The sequence below is a fragment of the Rhinatrema bivittatum genome, chromosome 14 (genome assembly GCF_901001135.1).
Source record: "Rhinatrema bivittatum chromosome 14, aRhiBiv1.1, whole genome shotgun sequence".
NCBI lineage: Eukaryota > Metazoa > Chordata > Amphibia > Gymnophiona > Rhinatrematidae > Rhinatrema > Rhinatrema bivittatum.
The window spans coordinates 32057148-32081059 of record NC_042628.1 but is presented as its reverse complement, the minus strand read 5'-3'; the positions used below and the strand labels follow the sequence as shown (position 1 = coordinate 32081059).

Below are 23912 nucleotides of genomic sequence, written 5' to 3'. Positions count from 1 at the left end.
CTACATTTAGAAGTTCCTTTTTAAATGCAGTAGGGCAGGATGCAGAAACAGATAAGGTGCTTATAGAATATTGAAATACTGAACTTAGAAGTGGATGATTGGTTCGAGATATGGAATTCAACTTTGAAGATTTCTGTCTGTAATAGAAAAATATATTACTACATCATGCCCATAGGTACCTGGTATATTTTGCAAAATGCAGTATTGTTGTGATGAGAGACACACGGAAGCAGACACGTCAGGCAGGAGTTCTCGGGAAGGCACCCAGCACTAAAAAACGGGCGCACTTCTTTTATTGTCCTGGGTTACATCTCATCAGAGTAAACGTCATACCATTGGTTACAACACTGCAGGATATACAGCTGCAAGGCTGCTTATGCTATGCACATGATTAACTCTGTAAAAGAAAAATCTCACATACAAGGAGAAGTTAATTTTAATCTTTTAAATCACATTACAAAGTGTTAAATGGCGAGCTATAAGTAACTGAGCTACACCATTCAAGTAGAAAACCATTACTTTGATTAACTTCTAACTAAAAGATTCTGATTGCTTAATCACAGAAACCAGAATTGTTTACATTCCTTCAAACGTGGTCATGCGAGAAAGAAGGGAGAGAGGAGAGACAGATCTCTCCCTGCTTCTACAAAATCTTTTTGCTCAACCTATAGTTGCACAATTAAAATATTACAAACTTTACATTAGGTTATCAGCTGAGGCCAAACACCCCACTGTTTAAGTAAGTATTGGGTGTGCCAGATGGTAGAAGGACTGGGGTCAGCCACCCCCAACTTAATCTGCGGGCCTGCTGGGAGGGGAAGGAAAATACTGAATGTAAAATCTGGGGGTTTGTGACAGTTGGGCTGGGGTTTGTCGCTAGCCCGGAGTCTAGTTTCCCTGACTTATACTTCTGCGTTGGTTTGCCCAGTCGAAGCCTTTTTTGCACTTGGGGCAGACCGTTTTCGGGCGAGACCTCGAGGCCCCGGCAGAATCGGTTGCTTTGTATGCTCCCCCTCCTAGGGCATGGCATTGCTGTTTAAAATGGCCAGGTTTTTTGCAATTGAAACAAGTCCCTTTTTGGCTTTTGAAATTTACCTTTGTGCAATGCAGCTGCTAGGGCGTCCATTTGGAATGTGTGAGTACCTACGTCCATGCAAGCCTTTAGCATGTCTGCCAGGGTGTAGTCTATTTTACAGACTACGGATTGCAGAGCTTTCCTATAGTCCGCATTTGCATTTTCAAAGGCTAATTTCCTTATTAGTTCAGCGCTCGCCTCTGGGTTGTCTACCTGACGCTGAATGGCTTCTTGCAGCCGATCTATAAATTGTATGTAAGATTCTATGGCTGCCTGTCGGGTCATCGTAAATGATTTTGTGGCTTTTCTGGATTCAGGAACCTTCTTAAAGGCCTTGGTCACACAGCGATTTATCGCTGGATAGGCAGCAGCGGGCGTCCCCACTGCTTGCTGTTCCAGCGTTGCAAATTGTCCCACCCTGTAAAGTTGGTCAGGTATATATGCTCCTCCCGAGGTATTTCCAGCTATGAGGGCTTCCCTTTGATATTCTGAGTCCCAAACCACATACTGAGCAGGGGTAAGGATCATACGGGCCAGATCTTTCCAATCCTGGGGAATTAATTTATAGGGATGTGAATCGTTTTAGGACGATTAAAATTATCGTCCGATAATTTTAATATCGTCTTAAACCGTTATGGAACACAATACAATACAGATTCTAACGATTTATCATTATAAATCGTTAGAATCGTGAGCCGGCACACTAAAACCCCCTAAAACCCACCCCCGACCCTTTAAATTAAATCCCCCACCCTCCCGAACCCCCCCCCAATAACTTAAATAACCTGCGGGTCCAGCGGCGGTCCGGAACGGCAGCGGTCCGGAACGGGCTCCTGCTCCTGAATCTTGTCGTCTTCAGCCGGCGCCATTTTCCAAAATGGCGCCGAAAAATGGCGGCGGCCATAGACGAAAAAGATTGGACGGCAGGAGGTCCTTCCGGACCCCCGCTGGACTTTTGGCAAGTCTCGTGGGGGTCAGGAGGCCCCCCACAAGCTGGCCAAAAGTTCCTGGAGGTCCAGCGGGGGTCAGGGAGCGATTTCCCGCCGCGAATCGTTTTCGTACGGAAAATGGCGCCGGCAGGAGATCGACTGCAGGAGGTCGTTCAGCGAGGGTTCCGGCGCCTCGCTGAACGACCTCCTGCAGTCGATCTCCTGCCGGCGCCATTCGCGGCGATTCGCGGCGGGAAATCGCTCCCTGACCCCCGCTGGACCTCCAGGAACTTTTGGCCAGCTTGTGGGGGGCCTCCTGACCCCCACGAGACTTGCCAAAAGTCCAGCGGGGGTCCGGAAGGACCTCCTGCCGTCCAATCTTTTTCGTCTATGGCCGCCGCCATTTTTCGGCGCCATTTTGGAAAATGGCGCCGGCTGAAGACGACAAGATTCAGGAGCAGGAGCCCGTTCCGGACCGCTGCCGTTCCGGACCGCCGCTGGACCCGCAGGTTATTTAAGTTATTTGGGGGGGGGGTTCGGGAGGGTGGGGGATTTAATTTAAAGGGTCGGGGGTGGGTTTTAGGGGGTTTTAATGTGCCGGTTTTTCGATTTTTCGATTTTTAACGATTTTTCACGATTTTTCACAATTTTTCACGATATTTTACCCCCCCAAACGGCAACAATACGATTCCCTCCCCCTCCCAGCCGAAATCGATCGTTAAGACGATCGAGGACACGATTCACATCCCTATTAATTTATAGCCATTCACAATTCCCTCTAACATCCCTCGAGTATAGGTGGAATAAATTCCTGTTTCTGTGATGCTCTTTCGGAGTTCTCGTAGGATACTATAAGGTAGTGCTGACCACTGATACTGAATCCCACCCTGGTCATTAGGGACCTCCATAATGGGAAATGCTTGAAGCCCCTCCAATAATTCCTCTCCTGTGAGATTTCCTTTCACTTGTTCTTGGTGAAACCCCACGAGGACCGCACCGCATAGGTCGTTACGTGGAGCGGCGTTGTGTAATGGTAATTTATCTGGACAAATCGGTGATGCAGAATCAACAACTGTTGCGGGCAATGGCAACTGGGGGTACAGGGAGCTTGTGGGTGGTGAAGGGGTTTGAGGGTAAGGCGGAGGGAGGTTAGTTTCTTTGATTTCAGTTTCTTTGGTTTCCTGGGGTTCTTCCTCTGAGGTGGACTCGGAGGGTGCCACGGGAGCCTTGGTTGGGGACGGTGCCTTGTGATTGTGTGTCCCCAGATTATCTATCGCTTCTGTGCATTTTTGCCAAAGCAATAGATGTTTTATTGAGGCACGCGGGGGAGCGTGCAAGGCATTCCCTAAGTTGATCCAGTCCTGGATATTCAAAGTACCAGCCTCTGGATACCACGGGCACTGGCTTTCTATTTCTTTCAACATATTTTCTATATCTCCTAGTCTGACGTGAATTGCCTCTCCTTTTGTAATAAAGAAATGATTTCTTACTATTTTCTGCAACTCTTTTGCAAGAACCTTCTGCTGCATTGACAGTCGTTCCCCCCCCCCCCCCCCCCATACTCAGGAATGTGGGAGCGAAGTTTGCTGCTGTGCACCTGGGCTCGTCCGGCCGAATGAGTAGGGGAATTCACATCTGGAGGGGTCACCAGATGTTGTGATGAGAGACACACGGAAGCAGACACATCAGGCAGGAGTTCTTGGAAAGGCACCCAGCACTAAAAAAATGGGCACACTTCTTTTATTGTCCTGGGTTACATCTCATCAGAGTAAACATCATACCATTGGTTACAACACTGCAGGATATACAGCTGCAAGGCTTATTATGCTATGCATGTGATTAACTCATGTTATTATCTTTGTCAAAGCAAGCAAGCATTCTCTGTTTAGGGCAAAGGTTGTTTGTGAAGCCGAGAAGCTGAGATAAGAAAGTACAGAGAGCTGAAGAATGCTAACACAGCCAAACTCAGTGTGGTATGCCAGCTACTGAGCAAAAGCCTTTATTCCCCACACAGTATATCTAGCCCTATGTGTTGAAGGGGCTGCGGGTATTTGGGTACCTATATTACACATGTTTTGGGGAGAAGTGGAAAAATTCAGGTTAGAGGTACAAGGGGAAATTGGGTTGATTATTACTCAGGATTTGGATTAGACCCTTCTGGACACAGAGAATGCATAAACATGTTATTGGATATTTGTTAAACGCTGCACATATAGGGGCGGATTTTAAAACGAGCGCGAATAGCCTACTTTTGTTTGCGCTCCAGGCGCAAACAAAAGTACGCTGGATTTTAGTAGATACGCGCGGAGCCGCGCGTATCCGCTAAAATCCTGGATCGGCGCGCGCAAGGCTATCGATTTCGTATAGCCGGCGCGCGCCGAGCCGCGCAGCCTACCCCCGTTCCCTCCGAGGCCGCTCCGAAATCGGAGCGGCCTCGGAGGGAACTTTCCTTTGCCCTCCCCTCCCCCTCCCTTCCCCTACCTAACCCACCCGCCCGGCCCTGTCTAAACCCCCTCCTTACCTTTGTCGGGGGATTTACGCCTCCTGGAGGGAGGCGTAAATCCCCGCGCGTCAGCGGGCCTCCTGCGCGCCGGGATGCGACCTGGGGGCGGGTCCGGAGGGCGCGGCCACGCCCCCGGGCCGCAGCCACGCCCCCAGGCCCGCCCCCGGAACGCTGACACGCCCCGAAAACGCCACGCGGTTCGGGCCCGCCCCCCGACACGCCCCCTCCGAAAACCCCGGGACTTACGCGCGCCGGTAGGCCTATGTAAAATAGGCTTACCGGCGCGCAGGGCCCTGCTCGCGTAAATCCGCCCAGTTTTGGGCGGATTTACGCGAGCAGGGCTCTTAAAATCCGCCCCATAACTATTACCTACTACTGGAAGACTTACTCTCCATTGGTACACTGGAAGATCAATGTGGCTGAGACTGCAGCTATGGAACAGATTGCATAGTGTTAAAGAGGGATCCTCCTTAATAGTGGAATATTTGGGATAGTTACAGGCAATAGCGCAAGTCAAATGAGGATTTGATAGGGTGATAATGTAGGGTTTGCTTTGTTTGAATTTATTTTTATATTTGAATATGGGGCTGTGCTGGTGGTTGTCTTTTGTCTGCCTTTACATGAGTGATATGTTTAAGTGCTATTGTGACTTGCTGTGCCTATTTAAATAAAACATGGAAAAAAAAAGTTGTGTACCTAAGGGTTGTGCACATAAAATACACATCATGTTTTGTGCATATAAATGCAGGATACAGGGCTTGGACTTCACATAAACTCCACGTTCAGTCCTATAGAGTAACACTAGCTTCAGAAACCTCACTCCATCTCTGACCAGGCATTAAATTTCTACCTTTAGGGAAAGATGAGTAAAGCCTGCTCACCTCTCCTCATTGGGGAGTAACAGTTAATGCCTTGATTAACCTGGGATTTGCAGGGAGGAGAGCTAATTTGTGTGCATGTTTTAACATACAATTTGTACCTAAAACTCCTTGCTATATTGGGAATATAGTTCATGCACTGAGATGTGCACGTAGACAAGCACATCTTATTATATCAGAGCCAACATTGGGAGTACTGTTCTACTTCTACACACAAAAATGTGCACAGAACCAGGCGCTGCGAGGTGTGCACAGCCTAGTACCTTAGAAGCCAAAATTGGCAGGTGCAACCCCCCCGCCAGGAGTACCTGTGCACTTTGTAGAACCAGCCCCAGCATCACCCTGCCCCCAGTGCTGCCTCTTTTCCTCAGGGGGGAGGGCAGTTTTAAATGGGTATTTACAGAGACAGACCCTTTACCTGTGCAGAATCCCTTTTAAAATGTGTCCCTAAATGCTTTTAAAGTTTCTGATAAATACTAGAATTTAAATTAAGTGGTATCTCTCCTGAACCAGCCCAGGTTTATTCAATCCATTATGCAGTATGTTGGAAAGCTTCAGACAACCCACCTAGGTGTCAAGTTTGCAAGTACACCTTGTACTTAATTTTCAAAGGGAACGTACACACCTACGTTCTCTTTGAAAATTGCCACGTTGGACAGTGTATCTGCAGATTTTTGCACCTGCTTTTTGTGTGGATAATTTCTACAAAAAATAAAGTGCAGGGATTTAAAATACCATCTACATGCTTTCCCTGAATTCAGCTAAAGCTACAAGCACTGAGACCCTGTGTGTAATTTTAACCAGGCTGATGGAGGGTAATTTTCAGAGAGTTGGTTTACCCAAGTAAATCTATTTTTACCAGTAGCATAACTATGGCTGGGCATGAGGAGGCCATGGCCCACCCACTTTAGGCTCAGGCCCACCCAATTAGGAGTTGAGCAGGGATGGATTAAGGGGCGGGCCAATTAAGGTACTGAGCTGAAAAGTGGCATGCAGGCAGGGGTTTGACTTTGTTTTTTCCCAGCAGCAAGTAGTAAATGCTGTATTGTGCCACATTGTTGGGGTTCCCAACTCCCCAGTCAATTAGAGGCCTCGCACGCTGCTGGATTGTGATGCGCTGGCGGGGTTCCCATTCCCGGGCCAGTAATTAGAGGTCCCCAGCACAGCAGCCCAATGGTGTCCTGCCAGCGGGCTTCTTACACCTCGCCGGAAGGAAGGAGGACCACCTTGGGGAAGAGGTGAGTCACATGGCATTATGACTGAGGGATAGGAAGGGAAGAGGGTCATGAGTGATTGAGAGGGAAAGGGAAGGACTGGGAATGAGAATGAGGGGGTGAGTGACTGAGAGGGGAGAGAGGGCGTGACCTGAGAAGGGGGCAGGAAGCGGTGGGAGGATGGGGGTAATACTGAGGAAAGGGGGTTTGAGTAGGGGCAGAAGAGAGAAAACTGAGTGGGGGGAGGGAGGTGAGAGTAGTGGGAAGGGGGTTGAGTAAGAGGTGAGGTAGATGAAAGAGTGTAAAGAGTGACATTCTCATGTCACATATATACAATTTGGGGTAGATTTTAAAAGCTCTGCGTGCCTATTTTGCATAGGCCGTAGGCGCGCGCAAAGCCCCTGGGCTTTGCTTGGAGGCCGTGTCGGGGGCAGTGCGGCGTTCAGGGCATGTCCAGAGGAGTGACGGCGGGCCAGGGGTGGGGCTGAGTGCTCCTGCACAGCGGCCTGTGCCGGCGACACGCACAAGTTACGCCTGCCTAACTCAACGAAATAAGGTAGGGGAGGGGGATTTAGTTAGGGCTGGGGGGTGGGTTAGATAGGGGAAGAGAGGGAAAGGTGGGGGGAGGGAACTGAGGCAGCTGCACGATTTTGCGGTTGTGCGAACAAAAGTACGCGCACGCGTATTTTTTTTAAAACCTGCCCCTATATATATAATATACTGAAAGAGCAGAGAAAATTTGTGTGAGCCCTCCATTAATTCATGACAATCTCAGGGTTACTGGAAATCAAATGTTCTCAACTATAGAGTGGGGAATTTTTTTTTTATCCTTATTAGTTTTAATTGTTTGGGTGTTATTTGATATGTCTGCTGTTTTGAAATATTTAATTGATTTTTGGGAAATGTTTAAAGTAATTGTTTTTATTTATTAGGTTTTTAGTTACAAAATTGTATATTATTCACAAGAAAACATCCTTGTACAGAAAAATTGGTACATCTCCAGAAATATATTAAACAAAGAAAAACATTTCTTATAAACATTATCTGCACCAAAATTATAAGAAATATGGGGGGGCAGAGAAAGAAGCATCAAACAGGAAATACATAATAAAGAAATGGTTATGTGAGTAGTACCCAACTTATATCTATGCTGAACCACTAATGGAACCTTCTCAGGTATGCACAGTCAGAAAAGCTTTAAGCTGATCAGGCTCAAAGAAAACATAGTTTGTATTTAAATATCCTATACAGCATCTGCATGGGTATCTCAAATTAAATCTAGCCCCTAATTGAAGTGTCTCAGCTCGCATAGTAAGAAAATTTTTTCGGCATAATTGTGTAGACTTAATCACATCTGGATAAATCCAAATCTGGCATCCATAGAAAGGAAATTGTCGATTTCTGAAGAAAAATTTCAAAATATTATTACGATCGGACAAGAAGGCAAATGAGACCAGTAGTGGTCTTTTCTGGTTAATTTCCATATCTTGTGACATTTCTAATATTTGTGAGATATCCAATGTCTGTGTCTGTCTAGCAACTTCTTCCTCCGTCCGGTCAGCCTGCTGGAGATAAGCTTTTATGATTACTAGCAATGCAGATTGTGGGATTTTCAAAATTTGCTGAATATACAGTTTAAACATCTCCAGAGGGGAAATCATATTTATTACAGTAAAATTCAAAACTCTTAGGATGTGTGACCTAAGGCATTCTCAATGTTCTCTAATCTCCTATTATTAGCTAAATCCGATTGAACAAGCTTTTGTTGTATTTTATCTATGGTGGAAACCTTGTTTTCAAGATTTTCCACCTTCTCCATAAATGTAGAAATCAAATTTATGTTCAACACAGTTTAATTTTTTTTGTCAATAGTTATTTGAGAGAGTGAAATTATTGAAGATTCTATTGATTTTAAAATAGTCCATATTCCCTCTAGCGACATTTCCACTGGCCGTTGCAAACTCAACCCAGGAATCCTAATATCTGATTGTGCAACTCCCGTTTCCACCTTCGTGCCAATGCTCATTCCAATACCTTGAGAAGAAATGAATGCCACTACACGATACTCCTCTGCCAAAGAACCTTGTTCTAATTCGCCCATGGCTCCTGTAGGACTCGTCCCAGCCTCTCCTTGAGACCCCGTGATGTTCTCCTGGGTCTCCCTCTGGTGCTCTGGTTCGAATTCTCCCTGTAGAGCACACAAGGAGCTTCCTGCCATTGCTGGTATTGGGGTTGGCTCGTCCATTTGTCCAGGCAGAAGGGCAAGATGGCCACAGAGTAGGACGCTATGTTGGAGCTCAAGTTGTGTGGTATTTTCCTCTTTTGAATGTCCTAAGTTTTTCAAATGCCTCACACCAAAAGGAAGGGGAAATTAAGGGGAGTGTCACCTTACCCTCCTCTGATCCTCTTCAACCCCCCATCAAGGGTTTCTTCGCAGGAGCCGCACCTTCTTCACCAGAGGGCTTGGTTGCTGGGGTGATGACGCTGGAGCATGCGCCGTCCCCCTTGACCTTTTATTTATTAGGTATTCTACATATTTATTTTGAAATACTTTTACTTGTATGGTTTACTATTATGATTGATTTATATTTCTTTCTTTTTTGAGGCATTATGTTTCTGTTTTTGTATTATTGCATTGAATATGAGTCTGGCTGAAGGGGAGGTATGCCCATGTTAACCTTGAGCCCCTCCAAAAAACAGTATTGGCTATGCCACTGCGCCTTACCCATGTGAAGGGCCCACCACATGGGTAAGGATCTGGGAAAAGAATCTGGGTGGGGGAGGCCTTTGACTTGTTTCTGGGATCTTGCAAATGGTTGATAGTTTTGAATGCTTTGGTAAGAAAAACAGAGAGGCTTGCAAATACCATGAACAACCAGTAGATGGGATAGCGTATGTAAACAAATTGAAATTAAACAAGGGAATTTCTAGTGAGTTCTATAAGAGAGTGCCTCCTTTAGATATTTCTTCTTCCCTCATCTCTTAGAGGGAGTAAATTAAGGACTATATAGTCATTGTTTAAGGTTTGGTAGGAGGAGATTTGGAGGGAGCTGCCAGCAAAGTTGGTGAGCGAAGTGACCCCCTCCCTGTTGGAGAGGACCCCGCAGGGTTTCTCCCCTAAAGAAGATTCTTCTTACAGAGAAACCAGGGGATCAGAGGACAAAGAGAAGAATTATTTGGACCTACAGCATGTGGAGGACCAGAAATGAATGAAAAAAAGAGATTCCTAAAGGTGTGAGAAAAACCTGAGGAAAGGCTTGAAGGAAAATTCTGTAAGCAGGTTTACTGGAGTTGCTGAGGGAGGCCTCCCCGTGTCCAATGAGTACTGATCAAAATAAATTATATGTAACATGGAAATGAAGGGGGGTAAGTCTTTCTGCATATTAAAGAGGTGAATGTTGTGGAAATTTGGAATTCATGTGAACAGTAGGGATATTTTCACCCTAGTCTATTGAAAGATAGTTGAGAAAACACTTTGAAATACTTTTCTGTAAAAGAACTAAAGTACATAGTTGGAACCCCCTCTCCCCCCAAAACTTTTGCATGCATAAATGGGCTTTTGAAAATTGATTTTACAAATGCAGCTCCTTTAAAAATTCACTCCATATGGCTGAATTTTCAAAAGCTTTTACGCGTGTAAATGCACTTTTAAAAATTGCTATGCTAAGTTACTTTTACGTGTGTTACTCCTTTGAAAATTACCTCCTTTCTTTTTTTATGCAAGTGTTTTGGTGCTTTTACAACTGCCACAGCCCTGCCATAGATACCTGTACCCCCTGATCAAATCAGTGCATGTTACCATTTTTTGTGATATTTGACTGCTGGACACACCGGAAATAAAACTGAAATTTAGTTTAAAGTAACCTTTGGGGGCAGATTTTAAAACATACGCGCGCGGCGTACATTTGTGTGCGCAACCCGGCGCGCACAAATGTACGACCAATTTTAAAACATGCGCGCGCAGCCGTGCGCATGTTATAAAATCAGGAGTCGGCGTGCACAAGGGGGTGCACAATGGTGCACCTTGCGCCCACTGCCTTCCTCCGTTCCCCCTCCTCCCACCCCACCTTCCCTTCCCCTAAGTCTCCCACCCCCCAGCTCTAAGCTAAACCCCCCTAAAAACTTTCTTACCCAGTTACACCTGCCTTGGGCAGGCGCAAGTTGTGCATGCCGGCCAATGGCCGGCCTGCAATCCCGGGCACAGCAGCAAATGGCCGCTGTGCCTGGAGCCTTTGGCCCCACCCCATCCCTTTTTTTCAAGTCCCGGGCCTTTTGCAAATAGGCCCAGCGTGCGTAACCCCCCGAAAATCTGCCCCTTTATGTGTAAGTACTACAGAGCTGGGGAGCAGTCAGAGAGGACATGAGAGTATGTAAATATTTCTCCATCAAGCCCCTGCTTCTGGGCCTGGCCCACTACACCATCTGCTTGCCCATTTTCTTCATGAACCTTACCGAGACACTGGCACTTAGTCACAAGCGACTGCCGGACTCTCACGTTTTTGAGCATCCGTTTTCCTAATCTACGCACAGCCGTGTCTCCTGGGTGTTTGCTGTGGACGTGCTAGGGACGCACAATTTCTCCCTAGTGCAGCCTTTTTAACGCGGCAGCTCATTTGCTTATTGCATCGGGCAGCCAGGAGAGGTGAGTGTATACGTGATAAAAAAAAAACAAAACAAAACAAAACATGTGCGCCCATATTGCATCAGCCTGCTGGTGTTTAAATATCTTCTTGTAGCTGGCCCATGGTACTGCAGAGCTGAAAGTGCTGGCCAGATCAAGAGCAAAAGTGCTGAGAGAGAAACATGATGGTGCCAGAAGCTTCAAACCAAGAAAGAGAACAAAAGAACAAAAGAAATTGCCATGCTGGGTCAGACCAAGGGTCAATCGAGCCCAGCATCCTGTTTCCAACAGTGGCCAATCCAGGCCATAAGAACCTGGCAAGTACCCAAAAACTAAGTCTATTCCATGCTACTGATTCTAGTAATAGCAATGGCTACTTTCTAAGTCAACTTGATTAATAGCTGAAAATGAACTTCTCCTCCAAGAACTTATCCAAATATTTTTTAAATCCAGCTATACTAACTATACTAACCAAATCCACTAACAACAAATTCCAGAGTTTAATTGTGCGTTGAGAGAAAAAGAATTTTCTCCGATTAGTTTTAAATGTGCTACATGCTAACTTTATGGAGTGCCCCCCTAGAACTTCTATTATCCGAAAGAGTTAAAAACCAATTCACATTTACCCATTCTAGACCTCTCATGATTTTAAAGACCTCTATCATATCCTACTGGGGGAAACCTACTGGGGGAAAACAGGGGACGTCGTATAACAAAAGTCATCCATGAACATCCATGAAACAAAAGCCTCAGAATCTGTCAGTCTGAGTTCTATAGTACTAGATTTTGGTGGTATGAGTTCATTCCTTGCGCATTTCATTAAGAAGGTATGCCATTGTCTGGCATGAATGGCAGTTGTATGAGACTCTAAGAAATCCTGGGATGAGTGAGGTACAACCACAAAACACAGGACTGGATACAAGAGATGAGTTTGACATCATTAACCTGATGAGTGTGTTTACTTTTCATTCCAAAGTAAGACTTTCAAATCATTCTTGAATATTCTTTGCTTGAAAGGGCCTTAATCCAGCAAAGAAGCAGTACATGACAATACTACATTTCTTTATCTTTAATACATTTGTGTGTTTTTATGCAGCATCCGCCTGCCTCATTACTAATGATAAATTCCCTGGGTTGAATGTGCTATCTTTAGTTTACATGTATATATTTCCCGGTGTTGTAAATGAAGATGCTATGTTTAAAAACAAAACAAAACAGGAAGTCCATTACTGGTTAAAAACAGATGTCCCTGATATTCACAAAATGCATTTAGAACCTGAAAGTGATGTAGACAAAGCCAGTATGAGGACAAAAAGCGAAGCAATTTGCACGACAAAGTCAGGACAAGAGCTAGGAGAAGCTCTTAGCTTTATGTAGCAATGTTTTTACATTCTTTCCTTTAAGAGGAAGAACTGGATGATCATCTTTAAGGTTCCTTATATTATTTTCCTTTCAACTGCATGAATAAAGTCTGGCAGTAAAAGTTCTCTTAGTGTATAGGTGTGTACAATCATATAGCTGAAGCAAAAAATAAAAGCTGAAGCTATCAAATTAAGATAAGAAAACTAGGTTTCTATACTTATAGAAAGCAAGCAAGCTAAAAAGTTCAAAATAATTTGTAAGAAAAACATGTAATCTACACAGCTGCTGCTGTTCTTTAGTGGATATAATCATATAAGGGGTGTTGGGGGGTATTTTCTAAAGTGATTTACAGCAGGTAAATGGGATTTTACCCACTGAAGAAGCCCCTTTCAAACTGTTCTGCTTCCTGCACCGCTCCCACCCCCCCTCCCACTACAAGGAAAAGGGGCAGAACTATCCAAGCAAAATATTTGCAGGGGAATTTCTCCTTCTGAGGCATTGACTGAAAAATAAATGAAGCAAAGTCAAATGACTTATGTTGAGGAAAACTGCAACCGAGGTCACCTCAATGGAGCAGTACTGGCGTACCAGGCAGCTGTTGGAAAAACAAGGAGACTTAATGCATGAAAAACCTATCTATAGGTGACAAAGGTGAAGACAAAAGACTGTGGAGCCTCACAAAAAATGAATCCTGGGAAGCAAAAAAAATCCCAAGCAAGCAGGAGCGAGAAGCTCCATAAAGCTTTGAAGTCAAACGTTCGGTGCTGGGCTCCATCTGATGATGTCCCCCACATGTGAGGACTTCCATCCTGTTCGCCCTCACAGGGGGAAAAAAACAATACTGCCTTTCAAAACAAGTACGACCCCTGTCACAAGGAGAAAATCCTAGATGTATCTAGGGCCCCTGCCGTAGCAGATCCCTGTGGACCGGTAATTGGAGAGGAGATTCCACCCAAAGTCTCAGCAGCTCTGCATACCACAGCCTCCTGGGCTAATCTGGTGCCACCAGAAGCACCAAACCCCTATGTCTTTCGAACCTCCAAATCATTCTGCCCAACATGGGCCATGGGGGAAAAAGCATCATAAAAGTTTGCCTTCCGGCCACTCCTGCACGAGGGCATCAATGCCGAAAAACTTCAGATCTTTCCTGTGAGTGAAGAAGTGAGGAACCTTTACATTGTGTGACGTCGCCAGCAAGCCTGGAATTAGGATGTCTGGTCCACTATGAGCTGGAATGCTTCACTGTACAATTCCCATTCTCCCAGATCCAGACTGTCTGCTGAGAAAGTTGGCTCTTACATTGTGTCTTCCTGCAGTTTGTGAGGCTGAGCTGCCCTGAGGTTGTACTTCCATCCATTCTATGAGTTGGGCTATTTCCTGCAACACTAACTGGCTCTAGGCTCCTCCCTAGCAATGACATAAGCCACTGTCATCGCACTGTTCAACATCATTCGGACTGCTCAACCCTGGATGCGGTCAACTAATCACAAGCATGCTAACTGAACGGCATGAGCTTCCAACCGATTGATGCTCCAGAGATGCATCATGTCACATCATGACTGTGAGCCTCCCTCAACCCTGGAAGCTTGCATCCTTCGTGATTAGTAGCCAGTCTGGTGTTCATAGGGGAATGCCCTTTGTTAAATGATCCATTTGCAACCACTCCTACAGCTGGATGCTGATCTCCACCAGTAACCGAAGCTGTATTGAGTAATCCTGAGCCTGTGAACTTCAACGTGCAAGCAGTATGTGCTGAAAAAGATGCATAATGCACCCTTGCCCACAGAATCACCTCTAGGGTGACTGCCATGAACCCACACCCCTGTAGATAAGACCACGCTGCTGGGCATATTATTTCTGTCAGTAGTCATGCCTGCGCCATCAGTTTCTGAATGTGAACATCTGGCAGGAACACCCTGTCTTCTTCGTGTTGAACACTGAGATACTCCAGTGTCTGGAATGGCTGCAGATTGCTCTTGGCCAAGTTCACCACCCAACCTAGTTCCTGTAGCAAGGAGATCACCTTGTGCAAGACCTGAAGACACTTTCATGGCTCTTGGCCCGAATTAGCCAATTATCTAAGTATGAGTGGACCAGAATGCCATCCTTTCTCAACACTGCCACTACCACTACCACCACCATGACCTTAGAGAAAGTTCTAGGCACGGTGGCCAAACTGAAGGATAGCCCTCAAAAACCTAATATTGCCCCAAAACAGCAAAACGCAGAAAACAGTTGATGCTCCAGCCAGATGGGAATATGCAGATACGTCTCTGACAAGCCAGAGGCTTAATAAACTCTCCTGAATGTATTGCTATTATCAGCAAGTAAGTTTCCAAGCGGGAACGAGTCATTTGCAAAAGCTGATTGCCTCCCTTGAGATCCAGGATGGGGAGAAAGGATCCCTCCTTCTCGAGTACAATGAAATAATTGGAATTTGGGCCCGTATGTTTTTGTGACATGGGCAATGGCTGAGTTATCTTGACAACTTACACGCCACTATCTGTCTCTTCTGTGGAGAGCTGCAGGGAGACACCATGAAAAGGTTTCAAGGAACACTGAGAAACTCCAGAACATAGCCATCACCTCCAGAATCCACTGGTCTGAGGTGATCTCGATCCACCTCCGATTAAAAAAAAAAGGAGACAGGTGACCCATTTCCTGTTTCCAAGAGTCAGCACACCCTCGAGGGGGTTTGGGGGGGTCACTGCCACTCGAGCACACACCCCTTCTGGGCTGCTTTGGATGAAGGACCGAGACTTATCCAAAGGTCAAGCCCTCTAAGAAGCTGCTAATCCGTAGTTTCATAAACGTTTAAAAACCCCTAGCACAAACCCTCATGATTAACAAAGAAAGTGCCTGCTTTTACCAAGGAATGTGGAGCTCACCCCACTTATTGGCCATTTTTTTTTAACTCACTCCCAAACCAGAGTGATCCTTTAAAAGGCCATTTCGTAAGATTAGGCTTTGAAATTGTATCGGCACCAATTCATCAGCCATAACTTATGTTAAACCCTGCTTAGCTTCCGAGATCAGATGAGATCTGGCACATCCAGGGTGGTGTGGCCGTATGGCACTGACCTGAAATTCAAACTAGACTCATCACTTGCTGCGAGAGAGCAAGCAAGAGCGATCCCCCAGGCAGCAGCAAGAGGCCATCTCCAATTCATAGCCACCGCCTCAAGGCCTGCTGAAGGATAGCCTCAATTCTTCTATCCTGTGCCTCCTTCAAGCTGTTCCCCCTTCCATAGGGATAGTTATCCGCTTGGTGATGGCACACACCAGTACATCCACTTCCAGAAAATGCAACTGCTTGCTCTCTCTGCCAGAACCAGGGGGTACAGCACTACCAAGGATTGCCCCCCTCCCCCCCTTTAAAATTAGCTTCTGGGATGCCCCATTCAAAATCAATTCTTGAATAGCATCCATAATGCTTTTTGCAAGGAATCTAAATGGGATTCTTCTTTGGCTCAGACATGGAATCAGCACCCCCAGCATCTTCAGTGCCTGGGAGATCCGAGCCAGCAACTCATCTTTATGAAGGAAACATAACATTGTTCTATATGACTACAATCCCAGAGGCATTTCCCATCCTCCAGGAAGTAAGGATCACCTTTATCATCCGTGCTATCTGGGTCCCTATCAGCGTGACCCATACTCTGGTGCTTACCCGTGGCACCAGGCATGTGGGGATCCATAGTTTACGATCCTGACCTCTTAGGCCTACAACGTGGCAACTGAGCAAAACCTGCAAGCAGGGCTTAGCCAAAAGGCTGCTCAGCCTGCCAAGCTGTTTTGCAGCATACTTGCACATAGAAAAGCATATGAACAACGCCGCGGTCCAGACCAAAACCAGGAGGCATTGGTCCTGTGCCCACTGAGAAGCCTTTCCCCGCTGACGAACCAGTTAGGGGAGCCCCAAAACCAGGCGCTACCTCTGACAGGTCCCCCTCCAGTTCCATTATTACAGCATGATGGAAAGGGTGACCTTAGCGCCTCCTTGCTAACGCGATCCTGTGGTTACTGGCAGTCTGCCGGTTATGAACACCAACGCCGATAAACTCAGCGTCTGTGTTCATAACTGCAGTCCGCTGGTTATGAGAACCAGTGCTGAGTTTATCAGCGTCGGTTTTCATAACGCAGCCAGCTGCTTGTGAAAAGAGATGCCAAGCGTATCTGTGTCGGTCTTCAATACGGCCTGCTGAGGTTTTTTTTTCTTTTTTTAACTTTTAAAGTACAGAATAGTTTTTTCTGCTTTTCTGTACTTTTCTTCAGTGCACTCAGCTATTAACGCCTGCTCCAGGCAGGCGTTAATAGCTAAGCGATAAATGTGCATTAGCGTGAATCAGTAATAGTCTCATTCATATACATTTGCATGTGATGAGCGCTCTCTCATTCACTCCATGTTGGACGTATGTTAAATAGGCACTAATTCCCCTATTGCATTAGGGGGTGGATTAGAGCCTATTTAACCCCTGTCTGACTGTGGGTTATATAGTGTGCTTGGCTGAGTGCACTCTATTGCATTGGCCCATAAGGGCCTATCTACTAAGTATTTTCCCTATACACACAGCATGTGTAAAAAGACAACAAATCAAGTCCTAAGTTTGGAGCTGAGGCAATGAAGGGTGCAGTAACTTGGCAAAGGACACAAAGTGGGGCAGATGGATTTGAATCCTGGCTTCGCTGGTGCTCAGGCCCTTCCTCATGTATCTTCTTGTCACGGGTTGTCATAACGACAGCTGCTTTAAATACATGTGGTAGAATAGAGTATTATTTGTGAACCGCTGTTACAGTACAACTTCTCCGCTACGTCTCTCGCTCCCGATCACAGACCTATATCGGTGTAGTTTTTAAGAAACCTATCCCCACTTCACAATCTCATGTTCAATCGTTATTATATCCTGCGAGTCCGCAACGTGACGCTGTCGGCCGCAAGCACTCCAAAGCGACAGAGAGCCGCTCGGGGGCGGAAGTGTCGGAGAGTAGCTTAGACCTTTGAGGGGCGGAAGTATCTCCATTGAACAGGCCCTTTCTGGGCGCATGAGCGGTGCTTATGGCAGATGTCTGGGGTGCGGCGAGCTGTGTTGTTGCTGCTGGGGGCGGCAGGTTGCTCCTACGGCTGGACGTTGAGCTGGGGCAGCGGCTGTCCCTGGCTGCTGCTTTCGCTGTTGGCTGCGTCCGCGGTGCTGCTGCTGTGCTTGGTTTTCCGACAGCTCGGGGCTGCGCCGAGCGAGGCGCACGTCTGCGTGCTGGTGCTCGGAGACCTGGGCCGTAGTCCTCGTATGACGTACCACGCGCTGTCCCTGGCGCGCCACGAATACAGCGTCAGCTTGATCGGCTTCCGGGGTAAGAAGAGAAGGGAGCAGAGCTGGCATTCGCCATCCATAACTCTGGATGGCGAAGGTTAGTTCATTCGAATGCATGGAAATAACGGTTAACGAGCAGTATTGTAAAGTGAAAACTTTTTATTCAACTATATTAATATATTTATATTTTTTCTTGACAAGCTTTAGGGAGCTATATTCCTTTTTGTCTAATTTGACATTTCATTTTGACCTGATGGAGGGAGTAGCTGCTCTTGAAAGCTAGTCAAGAAACGTTAGTCCAATAAAAAAATATTTTTACCTTTATAATATGTTTTGTTAACGTTTATTTCTAACCTTCACTCAATCCAGTGTGCATGATAAGCACTTCCTTAACTGATTGTACTGAGTTGCTAATTATCCACAGAACATCCACATCAGGTGGAAAGACGTAATAAGATGCAAGGCCAAAAAAAACCCCAAACCCAACAATCACTGTACTTATGAAATAGATGCAGTTAAAATTATCAGTGCCACTATGCCGGGGGTAGTATAGAGGTTAGAGTAATCAACTGTGAGGCCAAGAGACCAGAATTCAAATCTTGTTTCTCTTACTGATGCACAGTTTAAACTTAGGAAAATCACATTGTCTCATATTTCCTCAGGTATCCACTTATATTGTATGTTCTTTGGGTTTAGCACAATATCAATACATAAATATACTGCACTGTTAAGGAGCAATTAGGCTGTCAACAAATGCAAGTAAGTTCATGTGAATCAACAAAGATGAAAAATGATGAATGTATCAGTGTAGAACTGGACGAATCCTGGTCACCAGCTTGCCAAAGTGCCTAGAAATCACTTTATCGCATCTGCTGCCTAACCACCCTCACCCCTTTTCTCTTGACCCCCCAGCTAGCAAGAAGAGTGGAGCATCATACATGCTACTGCTGCTATTCAGGTCATCTTGGTTTGGACAGCAGCATTTATGGGCCATGCATTGTTCAAACCATGAAGCTCTGAACGGCGTCACTAGCAGCAGAAAGCATCCAATAGTCGGGAAGTAGGTTCTCCTGCAATCCAGTTTGGGAGGGAGTGGAGAGGAGTGAGTGCGCATGTATTGGAGGTTTAGGAGAGGTGAGTGAGTACATTGGTGTGGCTTGCATCAGGCTGACTTGTTGAGTGCATTGGAGAGTAGGGGGAATGGTGGTTGTGTGATTATTAGGAAGGATCCATTCTTGCTCCTAAATTTTGGAGATGGCTCCTAGATCTAGACTAAATTATCTTAGTAATTGAAGCCATCATGAACCCTGACAAGAACCCTGCCTATTGACATTTAGAAAAAGACTTAAGACTTGGTTATTTAAACAAGCCTTTCCCGAAACTCACTGATTCACCATAGCAACCATTACTATACATTCAACACAATGTAAATAATTACTCTACTTACCGTTGAGTGAGTTACTTATTCTTTGTTTTTCCTTCCCCAGTTCCAGTACCCCTGTTTTATTGTAACTTCTGCTTCTCTTCGCTATGTGAATATTTAAGGTTCATTGTACCCCTGTTCCATGTAAACCGGCATGATATGATTGTACCATGAATGCCGGTATAGAAAAGCACCAAATAAATAAATAAATAAATCATCAAGATATAAATACAGCTTTGCTTTGCATATGTTTACTGAACTGATAACTTCATTTTCTGATAGGCACAAAACCCCACAAGGATGTTTTATGCAACAATAAAATAAAGATTGTGCCAATTTCTGAAGTAGCAACACTAAAAGGTAACCTTTTTTTTTTTTTTTAATCTAATCTCAGCTTTATTTCAAAAATTACTGGTTGGTTCTTCTACAGTATGGTATACTTTCCACCAAGTTGTTGTTTCTGCAAGATCTGTGAGGATGCATGTAAAGAAGTGAAACAGCTTTAAAATGAACAGTTTATTATGAAATTGTGCATGAGTAATTACTCAACCAAACAGTATCTTGCATGTGCTTTGTATAGTAAAAATGAAATGTGTATACAGGAAACTTCAGATACAGATTAGTATCTGAAGTTACCTTGGTCTAAGTCTGCATTAGTTCATTTACCCATTTCTTTGGCCACTAAATTCCAATTATTATTATTAATTTTTTTTAGCAATGTCTGCCTTGGATTTATTTAATTCATCTTATAACTCAATAGGATCATTCGCAAAACAATAACAAAGCACAACAATTAATACATAATAAATTATATTCTCATTGCATCATGTGATCACAGAATTCTGTTCCCTTTATGTGCCCAGATCAGTCGACTGCCTCTTCACCCAATGTGCCACCTGCATCTCCCCAGTATTTCTCTATCTCTTAGGTTTTTCTCCACAATGACTTCTACTTTTTAAGTAATTCCTAGCAAGGGAGCTGCTTAACGTGATTGAGCTCCAGAGTAAACAACACAGAATGTTGGGAATTATTAGAAAAGGAATGATGAATAAAACAGAAAATGTCATAATGCCTCTGTATCGCTCCATGGTGAGACCGCACCTTGAATACTGTGTACAATTCTGGTCGCCGCATCTCAAAAAAGATTTAATTGCGATGGAGAAGGTACAGAGAAGGGCTACCAAAATAAGGGGAATGGAACAACTCCCCTATGAGGAAAGACTAAAGAGGTTAGGACTTTTCAGCTTGGAGAAGAGACGACTGAGGGGGGATATGATAGAGGTGTTTAAAATCATGAGAGGTCTAGAACGGGTAGATGTGAATCGGTTATTTACTCTTTCGGATAGTAGAAAGACTAGGGGGCACTCCATGAAGTTAGCATGGGGCACATTTAAAACTAATCGGAGAAAGTTCTTTTTTACTCAATGCACAATTAAACTCTGGAATTTGTTGCCAGAGAATGTGGTTCGTGCAGTTAGTATAGCTGTGTTTAAAAAAGGATTGGATAAGTTCTTGGAGGAGAAGTCCATTACCTGCTATTAAGTTCACTTAGAGAATAGCCACTGCCATTAGCAATGGTTACATGGAATAGACTTAGTTTTTGGGTACTTGCCAGGTTCTTATGGCCTGGATTGGCCACTGTTGGAAACAGGATGCTGGGCTTGATGGACTCTTGGTCTGACCCAGTATGGCATTTTCTTATGTTCTTATACTGCATTAAATAAATGAAGAGGTTAGTGTTTGTTTAGGTTTATATTTGGCAAGGAACAATCAATATTTTTAATTAACAGGATTGTTTGTTTTTTTCAGTTGGCCCCAAAATTTTCAGGTATTTGACTAAAGTGGTTGTACAGGCAGCACAGCTGTCCTACATATTGATGAAAACCGCTTCGCCTTCTTACATTCTACTGCAGGTATGCTTTTGGTTTTTTGTGCTTAACACAGCTCTACGAGTACATGAACTGCATAGAAACCTAAGATCAGCTAACAAAGCACTACTCACCATCCCCTCTATCAAACAGCAAGACTGACCCAGGTCAGAGAGCGAGCTCTGTCACTGGCCGGTCCCATACTATGGAACGCAATGCCGCTTGAGATGAGATTGCAGAGAAACTACAAACTATATTTAAAGGAAGTTTAAATACCTGGCTATTCAAACAAGCCTTTTACAAAGAAAACGGAGATAAAGAAAATAAGTAAAAGCAGGCAACATAACATCAGCACTGGGCACCAAGATTTTATATGATTTTATTTAAAAGTACACTTAATGACAGATTTAGAACAAGAAAGATCGACATGTAAGTTAAGGAGGATACATGTATCAAATGGACAAAACATAAAATTAATCATCAAATAGATTTTTTTATTGAAATGTTCTGTAACCGGAACCCTGATGGCACTTTTTATAATTTTTGATAGCGTACTACTCACTGTCACTATCGTAGTACTAGTATTTGTGCCTTACTGTAAACCGTTGTGATGGTATATAACTTGACGGTATAGAAAAGATTTTAAATAAATACATTTAGGTAAACCTGCCCTTGAGAATTAGACCTCATGTGTAACCCCCCCTCGTCTGCTCTTGTCCAGAATACAGAGGCCACTCACGGCCCCAGGGCCAAATCTTTCTTCCCTGACCTCTAATTCTTTCATTTGTTCCCCAAACTGTTTAGTCACTGGGATGCCAGGGTTCTTTTGGCGGTGAGAATGACAAGTCCTAGGCTCTTGGGGGTGGAACCCCCTTTTTTTTGCAGGCTCTCAACTCCACGCTCATTTTGGCAAGGTACTCTGTCCTTGTCTCAGCTGGCATGTACTTAACTTGCAAGTAGCAGGCTCAAATAAAACTTTACTGTAACTTAGGAAACCTTTATCAAATTCTAAAATCACAGAAAGAAACTAAAACTCTCTTGATACAATTCAAAAGAAGACTGTAAGTGCCTTAATTCTCAATGTCCAAATACTGAACCAATGTCCCTTCTGGGGTCGGGGAAAATCAGAACAATTCTCTCCTCCTTTGGGTGGCAAAAAAGATTCCTCCCAACAAAACAAAAAAAAAAAAATAGACTCTTCCAAATCAGTTCTCTTTTCTAAGCAACTACAGTTATCACTTAAACTGGTTACAGGGCCAAGTGGCACCCTATCCTGTTCCTCTCTGGCAGAGCTGACTTCCCTTCTGAGCTGGGAGCAATCAAGAAAGAAAACAATGGGTTAACATTATAATGCTGGGCTTTGAATGATATATTATGATGCATTAGTGGACAAAATGAACATGTCTCAGTGCAGTCGTGGACATGGCTTATTGACTGGGATGGGCATGGGTTTGACTGTATCACTTATAGACATAGCTTCCTACATCTGGAACCTATACCAAGTAAAATAAGTGATAGTCATCTAGTCTTTTTTTTTTTTTTTTTACAATTTTTATTGCAGTTTATAATCTTATCACTACTGTTAAATATGTTTTTAAAAATTCATTCTGTTTTGTGTCTGCTAAAGGTGTAGCCTTTGACTCTTGTCTGCCTTCTTTGGTTTGTGAAACAGAATCCTCCTGGTCTCCCCAGCATAGTAGTCACATGGCTAATTTGTCGTATACGGAGAAGCAAGCTAATTATTGACTGGCATAACTATGGCTATACCATAATGAGTCTTACACATGGGAAGCAGCACCCTATAGTATGGCTTGCAAAATGGTTTGTATGACTTTTTTTTTTTTTTTTTGGTTTATATTTCTTTTGTGCATGTTCAGTGGAGTTTATCAATGTCTAAAGTATTTCATCAGAGGTGGCTACACCTCCAGTCATCTGAAAAGAAACTTTGCTGATGGAAATACTTAGGAATTTCCTGGATTTCCTCTGGAGGATCAGGAAATTTGCATCAATTGTGGAGTCTCAGAGGAAACATTAAAAAGCTCTGGGCCTCTCTGTTTACCACTCCCTGGAGCATGCACCCTGTAGGCAGCATGTGGAGAGAAACTGCAGTTGTGATTCCAGGACTTGGGATCGCTAAGGGTATACAAGTTTCTGAGACGTGTCTTAAAAGAGGATGGGAGCAAGAAAAGTGCTGGAGTTGGGCAGGGCTCAATTTGAGATCATGGAGCCCGTAGGCAGAAGACCAGAGGCAGGAGATCTTGTCCCCAGAAATCTGAGAGCAGCAGAGGAAGTTCTAGTGTTTTGGCATCTTCAGAATATGGCACTCTAGGCACACGCCTATGTTGCCTCTGCCTTAATTCAGCCCTGGGTTTGGGGGCTGGGGGGGGGGGGGGCGGAGAGGGAAGAATGCTGGGATCATCCCTGGAGAGGGGAAATAGTAGTGATGCATAATTTATATTGGTCAAAATAAAACTATATACATGGCAGTCTTTAAGTAATTTAAAATATAATACACAAAAAATTCTTACTTAAAGAGGCAGAGTTTTAAATATTTTGAGCAGAATTTCCCTAGAAGTTCACTGTAAGTGTCTCTTCCACCCTCTCTACCTACTGCTCTGGCCAGTCTCCTTTCACTTTGCCCTCTCAGGCTCCAACTCCTCTGTCATCTCTCCCCTCCCCTCCTAGGCTCAACCCCTTCCACTTTATCTCCACTCCCAGAATTTGACCTCT

General features: G+C 44.5%; 2 protein-coding genes across 6 annotated transcripts in view; one reads left to right on the top strand and one right to left on the bottom strand.

The window, feature by feature from the left end:
* Positions 1 to 1360, bottom strand: part of C14H16orf89 (chromosome 14 C16orf89 homolog) — a 69984-nt gene extending 68624 nt beyond the window's left edge. Inside the window, exon 1 of the mRNA XM_029577245.1 lies at positions 1096 to 1360. Coding sequence (XP_029433105.1) covers positions 1096 to 1360 — 265 coding nt within the window. The remainder of the gene's footprint in view (positions 1 to 1095) is intronic.
* Positions 1 to 23912, top strand: part of ALG1 (ALG1 chitobiosyldiphosphodolichol beta-mannosyltransferase) — a 488005-nt gene that overhangs the window by 417241 nt on the left and 46852 nt on the right. The window contains exons 1-4 of one of the 5 annotated variants that reach the window (XM_029577317.1): positions 17553 to 17988; positions 19597 to 19674; positions 21124 to 21227; positions 22855 to 23003. The exons of 1 other annotated variant lie outside the window; for it this stretch is intronic. In XM_029577317.1, coding sequence (XP_029433177.1) covers positions 17646 to 17988; positions 19597 to 19674; positions 21124 to 21227; positions 22855 to 23003 — 674 coding nt within the window. In that variant the 5' untranslated portion in view covers positions 17553 to 17645. Of the gene's footprint in view, positions 1 to 17552; positions 17989 to 19596; positions 19675 to 21123; positions 21228 to 22854; positions 23004 to 23912 lie in introns of those variants that run through there. 3 more of the 5 variants (XM_029577318.1, XM_029577319.1, XM_029577320.1) reach the window with 3 other exon arrangements.